This window comes from Vicia villosa, linkage group LG1 (assembly GCF_029867415.1).
Source record: "Vicia villosa cultivar HV-30 ecotype Madison, WI linkage group LG1, Vvil1.0, whole genome shotgun sequence".
NCBI lineage: Eukaryota > Viridiplantae > Streptophyta > Magnoliopsida > Fabales > Fabaceae > Vicia > Vicia villosa.
Window position 1 is genome coordinate 124158286 of NC_081180.1, and position 20878 is coordinate 124179163.

At 34.6% G+C, this 20878-nt stretch overlaps 3 protein-coding genes across 3 annotated transcripts; 1 reads left to right on the top strand and 2 right to left on the bottom strand.

Moving 5' to 3' along the window:
- The first annotated feature begins 232 nt into the window (after positions 1-232).
- Positions 233-3646, top strand: LOC131644095 (uncharacterized). The gene is made up of 9 exons (XM_058914490.1): positions 233-598; positions 725-812; positions 1048-1161; positions 1607-1689; positions 1890-2004; positions 2386-2477; positions 2812-2877; positions 3171-3264; positions 3435-3646. Exons 1-9 carry the CDS (start codon positions 345-347, stop codon positions 3540-3542), a joined length of 1014 nt encoding a protein of 337 aa, XP_058770473.1. The 5' UTR covers positions 233-344; the 3' UTR covers positions 3543-3646.
- A 64-nt stretch (positions 3647-3710) lies between these two features.
- On the bottom strand, positions 3711-8416 carry LOC131644094 (mannosylglycoprotein endo-beta-mannosidase-like). The gene is made up of 11 exons (XM_058914489.1): positions 8119-8416; positions 7889-8027; positions 7448-7675; positions 7269-7327; positions 7128-7176; positions 6818-7048; positions 6415-6584; positions 6093-6297; positions 5220-5873; positions 4881-5108; positions 3711-4789 (listed from the first exon to the last, which is right to left on the bottom strand). Exons 1-11 carry the CDS (start codon positions 8265-8267, stop codon positions 3986-3988), a joined length of 2916 nt encoding a protein of 971 aa, XP_058770472.1. The 5' UTR covers positions 8268-8416; the 3' UTR covers positions 3711-3985.
- A 3588-nt stretch (positions 8417-12004) lies between these two features.
- Positions 12005-20485, bottom strand: LOC131644096 (mitochondrial Rho GTPase 1-like). The gene is made up of 15 exons (XM_058914491.1): positions 20331-20485; positions 20014-20249; positions 19676-19808; positions 19212-19361; positions 18912-19088; positions 18499-18747; positions 18301-18369; positions 18137-18192; positions 17760-17841; positions 17296-17507; positions 17129-17198; positions 16855-16967; positions 15764-15914; positions 12910-13096; positions 12005-12420 (listed from the first exon to the last, which is right to left on the bottom strand). The coding sequence occupies exons 2-15, from the start codon at positions 20229-20231 to the stop codon at positions 12347-12349; spliced, it is 1941 nt and encodes a 646-aa protein (XP_058770474.1). The 5' UTR covers positions 20232-20249; positions 20331-20485; the 3' UTR covers positions 12005-12346.
- Between the last annotated feature and the right edge of the window lie 393 nt (positions 20486-20878).

Below are 20878 nucleotides of genomic sequence, written 5' to 3' on the forward strand. Positions count from 1 at the left end.
ATCTAAATCCGACTTATCACCACTCATAAAAATCAAAATATATAATAAATGTTTTATTATTTTAAAAATAAGTAAAAAAAGTAAAATAAATTAAATAAATATTTTAAAATAAATATTATTTTAAATTAAATAAATAAGTGTGACAAGATATTTATATTTAGTCTAGTAGTGACCATATACAATACATGAATAATCCTTGGACTTTGTATCCAAGAATTTGAAACAATTAAGATGAGACACTTGTTTTACAAAATTGTTAACCCACACCACAGTGATAACCGATAACAATAATGCAATAATCAGAATTATCCACGGCCTCTGGGCAACAAAGACATTAACAGAAAATGGGTTGTCGGAGCTTAACCTGCTGCAACTTCCAGTTCCACTCTACGACACCCACTCCCTTTTCCATATCTTTCTCTCATCCTCAACTCTCCACCTACAACCACTACGGGATTCGCTCTGCAACCTCCACCTCCAAACTTCGCGCCAAGTTTGAGAAATTCCAAAGCGAACCTTCTCAAGAGACCGAATCTTCATCCTCACTAGAAACTGTCACTACAGATACTCCTGTTAATGGTAACGAGGAAGATGATAGGTATTACTACTTTACTAATTTTGAGTTTTGTGTCAGTGTCGCGTCTGGTGTCTGTATCAGTGCTACATAGATTATATTCCAATAGCTAAAAAAGATTTGTTAACTTTTTTGCTGTCTGTTTTTCAGTTGCTTACCTCCGGACTTGGAGGGTGCAGTGATACAATCAAGTCAGGCTGCTGCATCATTTGTATCTTCAGGAGGGATGAGAGCAATAGTATGTTCCAATATTTCAATCAATTTCTTTTCTTTCATTTTTAATATATAAAGGTTAAATTGAAACCATTTCATACACTCGAAAAATTAAGTTTTATGGTTCTTTACTCTCGAAAAAGTCCTTGTAAGTTTTATAGTTTATGGGAAAATTGAGACATAGAAACTAATAATTGTTTCCTTTTAGTTGCTTAGTGCCCCCCATGTTGTGTGTGCTAAATTTTTTAACTGTCTTACAGGTTGAACTTTTAATTCCTCAACTGCAATTTTTAGATGATGAAGGTGCACAGTTGGAGCTCTGGGAATTGTCTAGGGTCTTCTTGGATACACTTATTGAAGAAACACAATGTCAGGTTTGGGGACTTATTCTAGAAGTTATAAACTCAAAGTACATGAAAGATATGAAAGATTTTATGAATTCAAAATGTTTTTGTATTCCTTCTGGTAGACCTAGACCTACTAATGTATTTTTCCATGATGCTATTGCATTTGTTGTTACATGAGTTGGTATCGTAGCTATTGCATATGTTGTTACATGAGTTGCTTTTACAACAAAACTTGAAAATATTCGATGAAAATGCTAGCAGCCTCCAAAAATTCATTACGCTTAAGGATCTACAAAACATATGTCTATGCTATAGTTACAAACTTAAGGCATGACACAGTTATCCAGAATCGATGCTCATATTATAAATATTGATATCGACTTCCATGACAATATGCTTCACGATGAATTCAAATGTTCAATCCGGTTTTGATATAAATTCAGTTGCTAAGTTTCATGAGTTTGATTGTTAGAAAGTTAAAGCCGTATTTCCGGATGCCGGTGCTGCAGCTCTTCTAAAATACCGGTGGAAAGATGCTTTGTTTAGTTTTGCAAGGTGACTGCCACCATAATGATTAATCTTTTATGTTTACTTTTGTTGTAATGTTTACTCTTACAAAAGGATATACTTCTAACCACTCAGTTCTTACTTTCCATTGCGCTTGAAAATTTGATGGTCATGCTGATGGAACTTGTATTGTATATATTCTCAAGCTATTTTTATTTCATGTATAGTTAATTGTTTTGTTTTTCCAGTTTAAGCGATCGAAAGCCTGTAGACAGTGGTGATGAGATAGTGGTCATGATTGTTCCTGATTATCAGATGTTAGAATATGTAGAGAAAATTGCATCCACTCTCTCCGATGATCCGGTAAAGTATATGAACTCTCATGTTCTATCTTTAATACAATAATTTTTTGTTAGAGATTCTTGTGATATCTGAAATTTAAACAGCCATGTACTGGACAGTAAGGTGAAATTTCCTCATTATGTCGAAAAGCAATATGAGAAAGCTTATTATGTGTCTGATTCAAGTCACTATATTCAACTTCAATTTCCCACATAAGAAGAGAGCTGGAAAAAAAAATATGACAAGGGGTTGAGAACTAACGATCATTTTCATATTTGTCATTCTCGACTCTCAAAAGCCACCATAGACTGGAATATTGTTACTTTACATCAAGTTTAGAAATTTCCTTGTACCGTGTTTTAATATTTTTAATTTCTGCTCAAACTATTTAAATATTGGCAGCCAAGGCCCCTTATCATGTGGAATCCACGTTTGTACAGCACGGATGTCGGGGTTGGATTTAATGTAAGGCAGTTAAGGCGCTACTTTTTAAGGTATGATTTTCGAATTTCAAATGTACATTCAGGCAGGTTTACTGTTCTTCGACTAACTGTAAGAAATAGTATCTTTGTCAACTCAGTTGAATACTTGTTTTTGTTTATTCTTCTATTTTTGGACAATCTTACATCTGTTTAAGTCTTTTTTAGTTAGAACTTAGAAAACAGACTTAGCTAGCATTAGATAATTCTGAGGTTCACTTCAAGTTAGTAACTTACTGTCTGTTTGAAAAAGAATTCCTTTCTTGTGTTTTGTCAATACATTTTATTTTGAAGAATTGGTTTGTTTCGATTAATCCAGACTACTGATTTGTGATCACTTGTTGTACAGCACTTTTACAACTGTCTATCATATGCGACCTATGCCATTTGGTGCAGTCTTTCGGTGTTATCCCGGGTATGGTATTTTATTCCTTCCCATAAGGATTACTACTATATATGAATAACAATACTTGCTCCTTATTTTTAGATTATCTGCATCCATGGTTAACTCTGCTAGTCCAATCGACCATCCAAAAACTTGCCATAAAAATCAATTTTAAGTTTAAAATCGGATTAATACTTAAAATCAGTGAAATTTCGCACTGTTGACCATGTGTAAATGATTTTGGCTAGCGATAATTTCCTGCATGAAATATAAATTGTAAAGGTCAACCCTCTATTATTTATTATCTACTTCCTGGTTTTCAGATTGTGGAAAGTGTTCAGTGACGACAAGGATAGGCCAAATAGATATTTGCTTGCAAAGGAATATGCCGGTCGTCCTGATACCGAAGATATTGAGGTAAGTACCTTCGATTTTAATAACTTGCTAGATATTACTTATAAGCAACTTCCTCTACAAATTTTAATATTGGCTATTGAGATAGCCAATAGCCATTACTGTTTTAAAGTGAAAAAACCTAAGAAAAGAAAAGAGAGTCAGTGGCATTCATATACTACTAAATGGTGCAGATTTTATTCAACAACAATGAAGATGCGGAGTCAGAGCAAGGGCAGAGTCTGCTTGACAAAGCGGCAGGCGTCTTCTCTTCGATTAACCGTTTCATGAAGTCTGTGTGATGATTCTTGATTGATGATGCTTTTTCAAACTTGCTTGTTCTTATTGGTGATTCATGTAAATTTGTGTTTCTTCAATATTAAATTTAGAAACCTTACATCTTGTATATTATACAATATTGCATTGCATGTATTCATCTGGTGATGTGATACACTAAATAGAAGGAGACAAATAAGAAAGAGACTTGCTTTTAGCATACTTTAAAAATGAACGAACGTACTTTGGTATGAGAATCGCACCCTTCCTTTTTATTCCACCAATTGAAAAACAAAACAATGAAAACATTAAACTAACATGGTCTTATTTATCCGCGACATATACTCAGGAATATGAATTTTTCTACGTTCTCCGAAGATGTTGAAGTAGGCATATGAAAACTTATAAAACAAAACTCATGAAGCTCTCCGCGATGGCTTAAAAGTAATCAAGGTTGTCTGTTACATCTCTAAAGAGCCTCATGTATGGTATGTCCATGGTAATTCCAGCCATTCAGAGTCACTCGCGGAGCAACACCCATAGGAGTCTCAAACGATATATCAATAGTCGTGGCCTCTCCGGGCACCAGGGAAAAATAGTTATCTGAGTAATGAACCGGGAGAATTCTCGTGTCTTCTCCCTCTTTGCGGTCCTTACTTGAAGCATGAACAGAAAAATGTAGAAAGAAAGCAACACCTATGTCATATCCATTAATTTCAGAAACCTTCAAACCATCACTTTTTCCAGCAAAGTGTCTGTGTAATCTCTTAAACCAGCCGACTTCTTGTCCTTTTCCAGCCCCGTTATGTACACTTTCTACCGAGTCTGCAACTAAGCAACTATCTTTTAGTGTAGCTGTTGAACCGCGCTCAAATGTTAAACTTTTAGAGTCTGGTTTTTTAGATGTATTATGCACATGCATTTGAAGTTTGTAGGTGGATCCTTCAATGAAAACCTCGGATGTTATCTTGAGAGGTATTTTCTTCTTCCTATAAGGCTCTAATAACTTGTAATCTCCACCAGGAAGATGCAACCAATAAAAGTTTCTCGATAAAATTTTATTGTCTGACATGCCGTACAGTTTGAGAAGAAGAAAGTATACCGGCTTAGGATTTTTTGACTTCGGATACTTCATCTCAACAAAAGGTGTTACCTTTTTAGGCAAGAAAGATAGTTTTTCATGTGTTTTGTAATATGGAGATGTTCCTTCAAGATCCCATACCGAAACTTCAATAGCTACGTTAGACAATTCTTCTGATGTAGTATTGATAACCTGTTTCAAGAAAAATATATACAGAATGATAAACCTTCAAGAAACTATGCTTAACTGAACATCAAAATAGAAGTTTATTTCAGACACTAACCTCTATAAAATATGTAGCCAGATTAAGCTGTATATGAATTGGCTCAGCAGCGCATCGACAGCCATAGAAGCCCGCTGTTTGGTCATGTAGATGATCGTAAAATTGACCTCTCAGACCAGTCCATGGATTTTGTGTCTTCCAAATCAACACACCCGTATATTTGCTCCACATTCGAGAAGTCCATCCTTCCAAAAGGGCTCTATATTGTATGAAGTTAACAAGTTGTGCCTGAGATGGTAAGAGTGTAGAAAAATGCAAATCAACCACAGAACATTGAATCTAGGAAGACTAAAAATGCATCATGAGTGAAGTGACATCATGGATAGAGTTTTCTGTCACCTTCAAACAAAAATCATCAAGATCTTTTGCAGCACCATAAAGCTGAATCTGATCATGAACCTTGTCTGGCTTTGAATATGGAATGTATTTATGGTATTTCCATATGGGATTTGGAACTTCTTCTACATAACCATTGGAAAGTTTCTTAAACAGAGGTATCTGCCATCCTTCTGGAGGCATTGTCGCTCTTATGGTAGCAGCAACTGGTATTCCAACAGAACCAACTTCTGGATTGAATCCGTATTTGTAAAAACTATCCTTGAAGAAATCTTCAGGGTTTTGAATTTCATAAGGTCCATCTGTGAAGCCTCCCTTCCCATCTGCAAATCCATTCCATAACGATCCTTCTATATAAATACGCGTGCCATCAAGATACTGACTAGGATCCCCTAACTTTGCAGGTTTTCCTTTTACGTCTTCATGTTCGAAATAAGGATGAAGTTTCAGATCATTTTTCAAAGCATTGTTTATATCAGCCGGTGGAACTTGTTCATTTCCACCCACCCAGAGAGCAAGACTGGGATGATTTCTAAGAAGCTTGACTGTGTCTCTTGCACAAAACAAGAAAAGCTCGTGGTCTAGTGGACCATGTGGATTTGATACCGGGTCACCGCGCCCATCAACATCCCCAGTAATCCAGAACTCTTGCCATACCTTTAAGATTTAAACCAGCGACACGATCAATTATCAAATCAAAACTCTACTAATGTAAGCATAATGCAGTATACACAGAAACAGTTGAACTTCCTAAGCATAATGCAATATACGGAGAAACAGTTGAACTTCATAAGCATAATGCAGTATACGCAGAAACAAATTATAAAAGGAAAGTGTATTAAGCAGCACATATAAGCAAGAATCAGGGTGTAGTACCAAAAGACCATAATAGTCACAATAATGATAAAACTCTGGCCTTTCAGTTAGTCCACCACCCCAGCAACGGATCATGTTGAAATTCATATCTGCGTGAAACTTGATATCCGTGTGATATCTCTTCTTTGAAAGTCGAAGTAAACCATCAGACAATATCCAGTTACCCCCTCGTATAAAAATTGGTTCTCCATTGACTTTGAACAACCTACGAAGCATAATACATGCAGGAAAACAGTTAAAAAACAGTTTAAACCTTGAATGAATTCTAGTAAGGAAAAAGTTGAATATTGACTTTGAACATTGAAGAAACAAGCCACCATACCTCCCACCAGTGGCACTATCAATATGACTCTCAATTTTGCGGAATCCAAAGTAATGGCTCCATGAATCAGATTCACCAAATCCTTTAACATCAATGCTAATAGCAACATTGTACAAAGATTGCTTCCCCATTCCATTGGGCCACCATAAATCTGGCTTGTAGAAAAAGAGCTGCCAATTCAGACAACTTGAAAGTAAGTACTAAAACTTAAACCACGAGTTATGCAAGTTAACAGGATAATAAAACGATGATACAAAATGTTGCCAGTCCAGGATTACACATGTTCTTAACATAGGGAAATAAATGAAAGAAATATGGCATAAGAGTTCTTCTCATGTTTTAAAAGTCAGATGCATTTAGACAGTGGATCAAGGTCTTTAGCAGAATAAATGATGTCACTGACCTCGGGAAATGTATATTGCATCCGTGATTTTGCTGGAACCGAAACATTTTGCGTTTGAAGCTGCTCAACCAAGTGAATGCTCCCCTCAAGTTCTGTTGTGACATGGATACTCAAAGAGCATTCAGCAGTCCAGGAGCTTCGGTTTTCCAACTCAGTAGTTGCATGTAGATATACTCTCTTATAATTGTCAAAAAATGACGACACCAAGTGGGGATCAATTATTTTTACTGGCTGCACCAAACACAGAAACCAGAATCATCGTACCAAAAGGCTGCTGGAAGTATCATCAATTATAGTTCATGCGACTTACCCCAGTAACAGAAATGGAAACTTCATCCCAAATTCCTGTATTCCTATCTCTGCAATCAAATCAATACTCGCGTAAGTTTCCTTATATTAGAATGATTAGGAGATTACTAGTATGTTACCACACAATTTCTAGCGATGTTACCTTATAGGAGCTATCCAATCCCAACCGAGAACATATTGGGTAGCCACATCCTTTCCAATCTACAAAATTGGAAAAAAAATGACGAACAGATCTCAGAAGTCAACAATCACTTGAATTGAAAATTGATGTTTTCATTAATTGAGAGTTTAATAGATTGGATTATGAATTTAACTCCTAACCTCATGATCTCCGCCTTGTCCTCCTTGAGGAGGAACACTCCCAGGATGATCCGGAGGGTGAACAAGAACAGCAAGCAGGTTATTACCATCTGGATGAAGAATATTAGTAACATCAAGAGAATGCCTCCGAAACATTCCTTTCGGGAGAACCATTTTGTGCCCGTTCAAGTAAACATCAGCGGAGTAATTAATTCCGAGGAAGTTCAGATCACAATGCTGATTGCTTGACTGCAAAAGGTGGTGCAATTAGCAACAACATCCACCAAAGTTCATAGAAAAGAACTACCAAACCAAAAACCACATTTCGAAAAATCAATTCGATTCCATGGATTCCAAAGCATCATATTCCAAATCAACACCACACCAAACTGAACTAGCTAAATCTAAACAAAATGACAATGCTTAAATCAAAAAAGTAAGAAACCTAAAATGAAATCTTACCAGCTTACAGTGAAAAGATGTAAAGAACCAGAAAGTGTAATACTCTCTTCCAGAATCAGCAATGTCCAAAATTGCCTCATTTCCAAGTCCATAAAATGGATCAGGCACAAGTTTATTCTTTACCAAAGTTCCAAGAACACTGTCAAATCAATAAAAAAAAACACTTAAATCTTCCAGCAATCAATAAAGTATAAAACATGCAGCATTTCAGTGAGAGAGAGAATACTCACGTGCCGGGCACGAGAGCTTCCATCCATGGTAAGGTGGTTCCAGAAGGAGGATTAGTGGTGGTGAGTTGAGTTCCATTGAAATGAACTTCGTTGGACCTAGCTGCAAACCAACCTGAATCAAGCGTGGTCTTTCCCAGTGCAGTGGCCATAACTTTGCAAAGGAAAACAAACAACAAAAACACTTGTTACAAGTTCATGGATTCATTAACCTTATTCACTGTTTGTGTGTTTCATTTTTAGTTAGTTAGTATCGACTAAGTTACATAGGTAGGTGGATATTTAGTAATGCTTTTGTCTGTACGCAAACACAAAGAAACAGATATCAAATTTAATTTTCAAGTATGGAGCACGTGGATTTTGTCTATACAACTGGACACTTTGCCTACAAACGTATACTTATACCACCTACCAGTAATAACATACTAGTATAGTAGTATACTATACGGAGTATACTACTGTAGTAGTAGTATTCAACTACTAGTCATTGATTCAATTTGCAATGTGGTTAAAAAAGAAAAGAAGATGGATACAAAACACTTGTTTGTTTTGAGCAGAAAAGTCAGACTATTATTATCACACATAGACATAGGATTCCCTACCTATTTTCAACCACACACTAGATTTCCGTCTAAAAGACACTATCTCTCTTTAAATCAACTTTTTTCCCAATAAATAATATATATTCTTTTATTTAACTTTTAAATAGACAAAAGTTACATATTTACAAAATAGTAAGGATACCTTTGGACAAAATAGTAAGGATACCTTTGGACCATTTTTGAGAGGTGCATTTTAAATTGATTCATAAATATATTATTAATTATAGAGTGTAATTTGAATACAATAATCAATGTTATGTTAAAAGTTTAAAATTAAATTTATTCTAAAAAAATTGATAAAATAATATTCATTTTAAAATGGAAGAAGTATTAATCTTATAGTTAAAATTCATACGAATGAGCTTTAATTTTACTACCCAAGTTCAGTCATGTTTAAGTTGCAGACTATTTGATCCTAAATAGGTTATTTTTAGAAAAATAAATAAATTATTTCATTGTTTTTGTAAGTAACTATTCAATGCAATAATACTTGTATTATATATTAAATTTCAAATCTAAAACTAGGATTTCTAAATAATTCATCTAAGTTAACAATTAAAATTTAAAACAACACATTAACTTAATTGAAACTATCCAAAATGCATCACAAATTATTCAACGTAGCACACAAATTTAAATAACTTGTTTCAACAAGTTTTAAGTTACAAATTACATGTTCAAATATTCATGATAACACAAAATAACTTTCTTCCAAGATAACACAAAATCAAATAGTCCTAACTCGACTCGCAACGTTACTTGAGATTTCTCCAAGGACATTCACATGTTTAAATGTGTTGGATGCTTGTCCGCATATAAAGTTACTAGTATTGTTGGAGATGCTTTGTACATCCGGCTAAAGCAATCAATTTCTCACAAGCAATAATGGCTCACCCCGTTTGGAAGCTAGTCACTCCAAATGCAATGGTGGGTCGGCCACACGTCTATCTCTGATCGAGTTTTCATCTAGTAGAGGAAAAGGGAACTGACCTTTGACGGGGAACGGCCCCAGTGACATCCAATTAACTTCGAGGGAAGACCTCGTAAGTTTGCAATGATTCAGAGTCATGTACTAAAGATCATACAAATATATCTTAACAGGTAACAAAAAACATTTCATTCGATAAAAAGTATATTGACATGCTTTTCCATTACATGGTACTATCAAACAGTGCTAAATAAAATAAAATAAAATAATCATATAGAGTGAATAGAGGGCTCTAATAGGTCTACTTCCATAGAGACGATTTCCCCATCTTTGACGGCTTGATCCGGTCGGATTTTCTCCCTGAAAAGCGTTAAGGGGTGATGAAAGTGTTCCACTCACTACAAAGAATTTTCAAATGACTATGAAACTGCCTCAACGGTGAAACTCATATAGTCATCTAACTGCTGGGTCAACGAAGCATTTTGAGAATGCAAGAACTCTAATTCCTTTTAACTTGACCCTAAACTCCTTCGAATAGTAAATAGAGATTGGTTTTTCATCGCCACGGTCCTCACCAGATGAGTCACCTGGTTAGAAAGAGAACCGACGAGCTTCAAAGGAAGAAGAATATTCTTCACCCCAGAATGAGAGGTAGAAGTTTTCTTTGCTTCATGCAGGTACCTATATCGTTGAAGCCTCAGGTCGCAAACACTGCCCTTCATATGTTGCTTTTCAACCCGATGCCAGTCGGACAAAAATGTCTCCTAATGATCGGATGCACCTAGGGCCAAAGTAGCTGAGGCGTGCCGGATATACCGAGCCAGAGTATGCAGTTTTTCTTCTAGAACAGACACGGAAAGGTTAGCCACAAAAGCATTGGGCTCGTATACATGGATATACACATAATCAAAATAAAAATAGTACACAACGATCATTTGGCTCAAACCTTACTTGTTTATATATATGAAAGTCAAAATATATTTTAACTAGATTTTCATCTTTAGAAGAACACGATAAATCTCATCATTTAAACAATTTCCTTAATAATACTGGAAATAATTATAATTTTGGTGTTGTGAGTATTACTAATCAACTTAGAAAAATATGAAATTTGAAAAAAATGTAAAATGCATTAATATTAAAAATAACATGATAAATACAAATTAATCCTAAAACTGAAACAAGCAATAAAAAATTAAAAATTAAAACAGAGAAAGAATGAAACAAGTAATAAGGAAAACGATATGAGAAGACAAATATTTGTATGAAACGCCAAAATCACATCGAATATGAGGAACGACATTGATGCAATGGTAGAAACAAACCAGAGCTCTATAGATCGAGAGTGATTATACTCTAAGATTTTTATTTACACACCTCTAAACCATTGGTTTATGCATTTTTTTTGTTGGTAGAAATTTGAAGGGAAAAAACCCTAAAATTGTAAGACCATATATAAAAATAGCTAAAATCATGTTGCTCTTATTTTTGATCGCGTGACAATTTTGTCTTTAAATGCCTTACAACGTCTCTTTAACTTATTATTTGCACCGCTTTGATAAAAGATTTGATGTCATTTCAACTTTTACAACGGTCATATACGAACAATTTGTATTGATGAATGAGGAACAACGCTAATTAAAAAAATATTTAAAAAATGAGGCCTTCCTATTGACAGGTGACAAAAAGTTGCGTAGTCATAGTCAAAAGAGTTATGCAAACAAGCGTTAAAATTTATTTGAGAGAGTTATGCAAAGAAGCGTTGAAATTTATTTGAGTTTAAAAATAGAGAGAAGACTGAAAAAAATAGAAGAGAATAATGAAATAAAAAAAATTGAAGAATTAAAGTGAAGAGAATTTAGGAGTTTAATTTTATTCATAATATAGAAATATTTTAGTTTGAAAAAACTTAGAAAATTATATTAAATAAAAGATTTTGAAAGGCATAAATTCTGCAATTATAATCTCTTTCAAAAATTAAAAAATATACTAATAATATTTATTTATTTTACTATTTTATAAAAAAAAAAAAATCAGAAAGTGCTAAAGAAATCTCCCATCTCTAAAGAGGTAATGAAATTCCTTGAACTATATCAAATCACTTCTCGGACTAATTAATGGCTTTATTAGATTGCGGTGCCACCAATTGTGTTGTCTAATTTTATGTCACATTTAATACTAATGTTGAAGGAAACATAATTGATCTCATGTGACTGCAGGTGATATGATGTGACTTGGGATCGGGAGAGCAAGATAAAGGAGTACCCATGTCCATAGTTATTTTTAAGATTAGTAAATTTTATGTTTTACTGTTTGAAAATGACCACCACTTTATCACTATTATTAAATAATAAATACATTATATATTTATAATATTTTAATTATTTTGCAATAAAAATAGTTTGAATTAAGATATGTTAAGAGAGTTTCCAGTAATGAACTGGACCCGACTGTAAAACACATTATTGTATAAATTACTTAACGAAGGCCTAACTAATAAAAAAGATGAAACATCCAATAATTTGTATATAAAATTGGTGCTAACCTAATTCAACCTTGACAAACTAAAAAAGATTGAAAACTCTACAGCAGATGGCTTAAGAAAAAGCCTTTAATGTCTCAAGACGATGTAACTTTGCCAAAGAGCAGACTGCATCTGGATTGAGGCGTAGATCACGACCCATTCACAAAACCTTCCCGTTTAACCAGACGCACTCTTCCTTGCAGCATATATCCTGTAAGCACCCAACCCAACGAGTGCCACTGCCGCTCCAACTGCAATAAGATGCATTAAAAAAATCATTTAACAACGAAACAAAAGCTGTGGTTATATTTTCCTGTGACTTAAGAGTATACAGAAATTGAAAGCAAGTGGTCTAAGGTTGGAGGAATCAGAAAGATGGTTCCTATAATGTAGGGACTTGGTAAAAGCCATTTGATTTTTGTCATTTAATCCCTAAACTCCAACTCCAAGAACCATCTACCAAACAAGAAATCAACACCACAGGCGAATAATGGATTCAGAAAAAGTCCTTCAACAAAACTGGAGAAGCAAAAAACAAGCTACATATATGGAAACACAAGTAGAGACCAGTTCAGTGGCACAACACCCTAAGGTTATAAGAGGAAAATCATTGTAAAATCAAAATGAACAATGAAACCAAAAGAGAGAACATCCAGCCAAAGATAAATCACATCATCAAAAATTTAAACAGGTCAATAGGCTCAAATTATTTAATGAAGTCAACTTAAAAACTGATATACCTGAAACACACATAAGAGATCGACCTATGAGCTTGTTGTAATGCTTGCGGTTTTTTCCAGCTTCAGTTTCTGGAATGCTTAAATGAGGGTGCTCAGCAGCCTTTACAATTCGTTGGAATACACTGTTGAAATCCCCTAACTTCACACTGATCGGTATAGGAGCCTCTACTCCCATATCCTGACTAACCTACAAACATATCGGCATGTCAGAAATATCATTACATTTCAAACGCAGGATGAAACAGTTGCTTGAAAATTTCTAAGCGTCAAGAAAGCACATATGCCATGAACATATGCCAAGAAAGGCATCAGACCAGAATGCAGTATTTTTTCTAGCTACAAGTCAGCCACAAACAGATTAATTGAACATATATCAGAACATGGACCTATACTAAATAAAATGCACGTGAAAATGTTGTAATAAGAGTGAAAATGTTGTAATAAGAGTGAAAATCATCTAATTATAAAGATTAACAGGCAATCATAGTTAAATAAAAGATGATTTGCAGAGCCAAATCAAACTTCTGTTTGAATCAGGTATCGCAATATTTATGCAAACGAGGCATAGTAATATTTCCAAAATTTTAGTTATTACTTATTAGCAAGGTTATCAATCCCGGCAGGACAGCGGCGCTATCCCGGGAAAGCGGACCGGCGCAGAGGCCAGCCGCTACATAATCGCGGTTCGCGTCTCATTTTGAGATTGCGGCCACTTTTTTGGCTTGAAGCAGATCGCGGGAGCGGGTTTAACCTGCTATCAGGTTTCAATCCCCGAAAAAAATGAAACTACCCTTGAAATTTAAACTGTTTCTAGGGTATTTTTGAGATTCCCTCATTAATGTTAGCCCTAACTTGATTCTGAAGCATCTTCCCTTCTCTCTTGTTGGCTCTTCTTTCTCATTCACGCAGCTTTCACGATAAAAAAAGAAAAATCCCCCTTCTTCCTTTTTCAGTGTTGTCTTGTGTTCTTCCTCCCTCACTCTAGGATCATCGCTGTCCTCTCTTCCTAATGGAATTTAAAAACTCTAATTTGTTTAAAATTGGCTGGATTTGGGTTGGTTTCACTTAAATAATGGAATTTACGGTATGCAGTACTCTTTAATTAAGAGGAAGAGGAAGTAACATTATAATATGAAAGAGAAATCACAATTTATGGTATGCGGTACTTTTTTAAACTCTTAACAAGTGCCCCTGGGGCACTCGTTAGCATTTCCCTAAAAGAGGAGGAAGAATTTAGGAGAAGAAGAGGAATTAATGGAGTAATAAGCAGTCACAAATATTCACTCAGGCTAAGGTTACACTGTATTTTAAAGAGGAGTGAATTAGTGTCTCAATAAATTCCTCATTAATATTAATAAATATTAATTATGGGTTATAAATGAAACCAACCCGAATTAGTGTCTCAATAAATTCCTCATTAATATACCGAGTTAGATACATCCAATCCCACCTGAATCGCAGCACGACAGTGGAAGTTTGGGACGTTGACTCTTCTGATTCAGCAGATCAACTCGCGAGTTTGCATACACTGCTTACATCAGAATCTACAACTCTTCTCTCTACATGCACAAACCACCTAAATCTATTTTTCACCATCTTTTCTATTATAGGTGCTACCCAACACACATAATAAAGTATATTAAGTAATACTAGAAGTTAGTTTTAACTAAATCCTATCTAGTTAGTTAGAGAGAGGAACTCGTTTGTAACTAAATCCTATCTAGTTAGTTAGAGAGAGGAACTTGTTTGTAACTAAATCCTATCTAGTTAGAGAGAGGAACTCGTTTGTAACTAAATCCTATCTAGTTAGTTAGAGAGAGGAACTCGTTTGTAACTAAATCCTATCTAGTTAGTTAGAGAGAGGAACTCGTTTGTTATTCTGAGCTGTCACTCAAGCCTCACTATAAATAACAAACTCTATGTAACTAACTCTAAGAATTCTGTTAATTCTATGTAACTAACTCTGAATTCTGTTAATACAATTAAGTTAATTCATCTTCTTCTCTCATCAATGCTTCATTTATCATTCTCTAATAATACTAACTAATATTATCATTTATAATCTAATCTTGTCTACTCATACCACACATCCAACGTAATATCTTCATTTCTGATACACTTACTTTATTCTCGTGTTAATTTTTAACAGCCCAACATTTTGTCTCATACAACATCGCAGGTCTAACCATTGTCCGATAAAAATGTTCTCTTTAGTTTGAGCAGTACTTTTGTGCCAGGTCTATCCTTTATATTCTTATATTCTTTCATAGACCTAGACTTTGTCTTCACCATCTTTAACACACTTCACTCGTTCCAAATCTCGTCTTTCTTTCTCTTCCCTTTGCAAGTCTATCTATAGATTTTTCGCCCGCCTTGGTTCCTAAATATTGGTAAAAACCGTCTAAAGCTTGGGTTCTAGCTTCACTAGCTGCCTTCTTGATCTCTTTCTTAGTATTGTTATATTTTTTCCAAAAGTTTCGGCATTTTTACACCTATACCATTTCTTTAAAACATTACTCTTTTTACTTTAACTTTATTTTGAAAAAAAAAATCCAGTAAAGTGTAAATATGCAAAAAATAATCACAACCAAAACATCCCAATTTCAAAAAAGTTGAAGTAGTTTTCAACCTGCTTAATCAAATTTCAATCTAAAGACCAAAGCCTACACATACACAGACCACTATATACTATAATTATTGCTACTCAGAAAATCAGATGAAATCATAATTCCAAGACGCGTCCATTCACCGCATTAAATATCTCATTATCTAACCATACAGCAATTAAGTATAGAGAAACATGCATGTAAAATTCAAATACTGTCATGCAAATTAGTAAGTTAGTGAAAAATACCCTAATTGAATCTTGTATTGCCGATGTAAATGATTCCAGATCATCCTTAGCTGCAACTATAAGACAAGGCACCTCAAAGCCAGTATTTTCTCCATGTCCAGCAATATTTACCAAGAGTTCAGATGATGCCCTCCACGAAGACTCAACAGACCTTAAATGAATTAATGAATATTCAATCAGCTGAGCTTTAAACAATAAGTCTGAGTTGCCCACAGTCCAGACCACATGAATATGAAATTACAGTTAGTTGAGACTAGAGAGGATAATTCACATCATTAGTTTGACAAATTCAACCCAGAATTAGTGTAATTTAACCAACTTCTTGTTTTTGGAAGTTGATTCAGATGCACAATGGAGTTTTTCTATATGCTTTTGATTTCAGATGTTGAAAAGTTGTTTATATGAGCTAAGAATCCAACACACAGTTGCAAATTTTATGTTTAAATACACCACAGGCTCAAAGTAGTTTATAGTGAAACCTATCCTTATAATAATGCAAATGAAGAATAACTAAAGAAACGATAATACATAATTTACATGGTATGCTGGAAGTTGATCCAGATGTGCCTTTTATTTGCTTCTTTTCGATGGAAGTTATATTTTTCCAGAATTGATCCTAATTTTTGGCCTAAATCTTCTTCTGATGATCGATCCAACCTCGGATCAGAAAGGGATATCATGGTTCTATTTTATCTCTTCGAAAAGCTTAGTAATGGGCATAATGGCACTGTTATTCCATTAGAGAGAAGATCCCGTGATAAGTTTTTCGGAAAATTTCCAAACAAACAATTTCAACGAAATCTTTCAATTTCTTATTTTACTATCTTCAACTGTATGGAGTTGATCCAGATGCATAATGGAATTTTTCTAAATGCATTTGATTTCAGATGTTGAAAAGTTGCTTATATGAGCAAAAAATCCAAGACACAAATGCAAGTTTTATGTTCAAATACACCATGTGCACTAATTTTTTAATAGTGAAACATGCCCTTATACTAATGCAATTTTTAGAAGAATAACTAAAGAAACGGTAATTCATAATTTCTATGGTATGCTGGTATAATGAAATTTAATTTAACATCAATGGTCACCTATCATGAACAAAAACTGCAATGTCACATGAGGCCAAAGACTCCTTATTGGCCAGCAGCTTGGCAACTCCACTTTCTGGAATCTCTTTCAGCACAAGAAATTTTTTGTTTTCCTGCAAAGTAAGTGATAAAACCATGAATTTGAATATATAATGCCAAGATGAACAAAATGAATGCATCAAATGAAGACTTTGGTGCTGAAAAAGGTGCAAGAAAATAAATACATCTGTCACAGTAAAAAGATATTTCCAAATGTCAATCAAGTGTCATTTACCTTCCCAATATCAACAACATTAACAGCATAACGATCCTCGATGGTTGGATTGTAAGCTTCAGAATATGGCCTGCAATATAAATTCAACAAAAATTAAGATATGATGCTCAATAATTAAAGCTATGTACCACTGTACCAGGAATCTTCAAGGTAACACAGCAACATACCTTCCAATGAAAGAATTTAATAATGCGGACTTTCCGGCATTCCTAGGCCCGAAAACGAAGCACTGCAATACATTTCGTTCTGAAAGTTGCTTTTTACGGTCAGCGCGACGCTTCCTAGTCACACGGACAGCAGATAATGGATCACCGGGATAACCAAGGTATATTAAGTTCTCCACACTAAAGGTTGGGTTTAGCAGTGTCATGAGTGCCCACTGTCCAGAAAATATATAATAAATATATTAAAAACAAATCAATGGTGATGCAAATTTAATATTATATGCACTGAAAATGTACACAGACCAGACATAAAATCATATATGATGTAAAAGTGAGGCAATCTTGATTCTCAAAACACTATCCAAATTGAGTGATAAAACTGTCTGTAGAAACCCACCAGTCTCTACAAAACATTGTTTGACAAAATTTAAGGAGTAGAGAGAAAGATAAAAAAAAAACTTGTGCACCTCTGACAAAAATGCATCAAGTGATAGTCCTTGAAACGCATTCCTTTCTGCAGCATCCTCGTATGGATTTCCGATCCAGGGACTGCAATTAAAAATTATAAGCATAAAATAATTTTGCCAAGGGTCCTCGTTGACATTTAGACTTGAGAAAGGTACACGTAAAAAAATGCCTTAGTTGAACTTCATAAAAACATAGAAGAAGCAAAATCAGAAGTATATACCACATCCTTAAAGTATGTGTCATGTGTACATTTGAAAAATTGCACAACATAAAAAAGATTCCACCACATCACACTGCTCAGTTATCAACTTCATAAGAAACCAGTGCAAATAAACGTACATTTATGTTGGCACACATTATGAGGAAAGCCGTTTACCTTTCTGGGGCAGTGGAAAACAATTCTTCAAGTTCACGGGGTCGCAGCATCCCATCCTAGAGGAAGGAAAAGATAGCTTAATTTTCCCATTGTATTACAATTAAGTCAATTGAGAAAATATCCAAAATTGAAATTATTCAGGGTCATATGTGGAAATGACATACAAAATCAGCATCAAATGCATCAAAAATTGTCTTCAAGAAATCAATGGCTTCATTTGTCAACTCAACACTCTGCAGAGATTAAATCCAATGAGAATAGAAAATATATAAGTTCTAGCTGTCAGCAAATTGAACACACAAACATGTATAACATATAAAGAGCGAGATACATGCAGCCACAATTCATCTCAAAAGAACCACCTGATCAGGAGTGTATTTCAAAGGTGGAAATAAATCATCAGCAAGCTTGATATCATCGTTATATCCAAACTTCCTGAGCACAGTCCATGTGGTCTCAAGACGCCCTTTTTCTATGAAAAGAGCATGAAGAAATAGAAATCCTGTCAAAGTAAGTCCTCGTTCATTCACACCTTCAGATAATTTATCTTGTACAACCTTCTTTACACCGATAATTTCAGATGGTTGCAAAGGAGCATTGAAACATTTAACCTGTAAATAGTTTTGTTAGATTTTACACATACACAAGTTAACCAACCTACTATAGCATGATGTGAACAAGCTATTAATCAAGATACAAGGTTCCATACCACAATACTCAGATAATAAATAAGCCACAGTTTTGAGATTTAATATAAGAAAGGAAATTTTAAAACCTGAAAATCATTCAGTTCAGCATCACTAAGGGCGCCATCTCTGTCATGGTCGCAGAGGATAAAAATTCGCTTCAAAGCCCGCACACATCGGGGCTTTAGAGTTTGTGTCTCCTGATCAAATAAAGGAGCTGTTGGATGAAGAACAGCCTTTTGTGCATAGTAGAAAACTTCAGGGACCTTCACCAAGGAAAACATGATTACAATTGTATGAAACAAAATCCATATATAATTGTAGCACCTATGAAATAAGATGTCATAAAAGGAGGAATATGATTGTAATATAATATGAATTAAAGATACCTGGATTTGCCTAGATGCTGAACACTCGATGCAAGTTTCAATCTCGCGGAACTGTTGCATTATTGGTGACATCACCTGTTCTAGGCTCACCTGCTGACTTTCATCTCGCAGGTCAAGCTTACAGCCAACCACGATAACCGGAACTCTCACCTGTTCATGAAGTTCAAATATCTATGTCAAGCATTCATTCTCTGAAAGTGAGAGTAAAAACATATTATGCGAATTCAATTAAGATGTACAATTAATAGATATATGCAAGCATGTGCACATAAAATAGGTGTTTCTACAAAACAGATGCGCGTAATTGATTTAGCCGTTTATAAAGCTTCCCCTTCCATTCTCTAGGAATATTAATTTTCTCTCTCATTAATTTTCTCTCTTCACTTTAAGAAAAGGGGAACTAGAGGAGCTTTAATTGATTATAGTACTCCAGATACAAAAACAGGAAAAGGAAAGATCAGAACCTCTAAGTTACGAAGATGAGGGAGCCAAAAAGTACTTAGACTTTCAAGTGTCTCAGGGCGATCACATGCATAAGTGAGGACAACAGTGTCAGCGCGCTTTAGTTCGTCCGAAACTCTATCAATGTCCGCAATACTGCAACAAGAATAAAGTAAAATAGTGAAAACATTCAGATTAGGGTAAACAAAATTTTCCTAGCAGTAGCATAAATAAAAACATAAGCAACAAACGCAGATTGCCAAAATCAAATATCAAAGATTTAACAAAGAATAAAAACCAGTGCTATAACCTAAACGAATAAATAAAAGAATTCATAGAAGAAAACGTAGAGAATTCATACGAGGAAGTAGTATCGATGACTGTGATTGGCACATGATCTGGATACAGATCCACAGCTAGCGTGGTGGGAGGCAACACGGGAGCAACATTCGGGCGAAAATTCTCAGACGCGGCGGTGCTAATGAGACTGGACTTACCGGTACCTTGGTCGCCGGCGACGACAATACGAACGCCGGAATGAACGTGAGGATTGACGGAGTTAGCTGAAGCTCTTACCATCGAAACGGAACAAGAAACCTGAAAACAGAACGAAGAAGAGTTAGTTATTATGAGAGATTGCGTTGAGTTGAGTGAAAGAACGAAGCGCGAAACCCTAACCTAACGGTGTGTTCTAGAGGGTGCTTGGGGGAGATAGTTGTTGATGTTATATTTCACTTCCACTTCTCCACTGTGTTAATAATATTTGTGGTTTTGATTTTTTATTATTACTTGTCTTGCATCCTACTGCACCGTCTAATACTTTTCAGTCGTTTTTGGCTCTACGCTACCTCTTTTAAGCCTTGTGTTCAGAAATACTTGGAAAATATTTCGGATAATAATTTTTAGAAATTAAAAAGAAATATTAAAACGAAATTTATTATTGTCTAACCTAATATTTTGATTTTTAAAACAAATATTTTTATATTTGAATAAACAATTTGCCTTCAACCTGGTTTTTATTACGCTATTTATTATTTATTATAAATTGTGTTTTTTTATAAGCTATAAATTGTATTTTTTTTAATTAGTTTTTAAAAATTTTCATAATAATTAAAATTAAAATTGAGTGACATCTACAGGTTTCTTATGGTTGCTTTAAATGAAGGTATAGAATAAGTATTGTGTTGTGTAACTTTCAAACTTACCCAATCTATTCGTCAATGTTT

Bases quoted from the DNA above. Each gene is read 5' to 3' on its own strand.
- LOC131644096 (XM_058914491.1), bottom strand. From the start codon at position 20,231: ATGGTAAGAGCTTCAGCTAACTCCGTCAATCCTCACGTTCATTCCGGC. The intron at 19,362-19,675 runs GTTCTGATCTTT...CTTCATGAACAG, and splicing joins CTCATCTTCGTAACTTAGAG to GTGAGAGTTCCGGTTATCGT. The intron at 12,421-12,909 runs GTATATCAGTTT...ATCTTATTGCAG, and splicing joins ATCTCTTATGTGTGTTTCAG to TTGGAGCGGCAGTGGCACTC.
- LOC131644095 (XM_058914490.1), top strand. From the start codon at position 345: ATGGGTTGTCGGAGCTTAACCTGCTGCAACTTCCAGTTCCACTCTACG. The intron at 2,005-2,385 runs GTAAAGTATATG...AAATATTGGCAG, and splicing joins CCACTCTCTCCGATGATCCG to CCAAGGCCCCTTATCATGTG. The intron at 2,878-3,170 runs GTATGGTATTTT...CCTGGTTTTCAG, and splicing joins GTCTTTCGGTGTTATCCCGG to ATTGTGGAAAGTGTTCAGTG.
- LOC131644094 (XM_058914489.1), bottom strand. From the start codon at position 8,267: ATGGCCACTGCACTGGGAAAGACCACGCTTGATTCAGGTTGGTTTGCA. The intron at 8,028-8,118 runs GTGAGTATTCTC...TTGATTTGACAG, and splicing joins GAAGCTCTCGTGCCCGGCAC to TGTTCTTGGAACTTTGGTAA. The intron at 7,328-7,447 runs GTTAGGAGTTAA...CCAATTTTGTAG, and splicing joins GACAAGGCGGAGATCATGAG to ATTGGAAAGGATGTGGCTAC.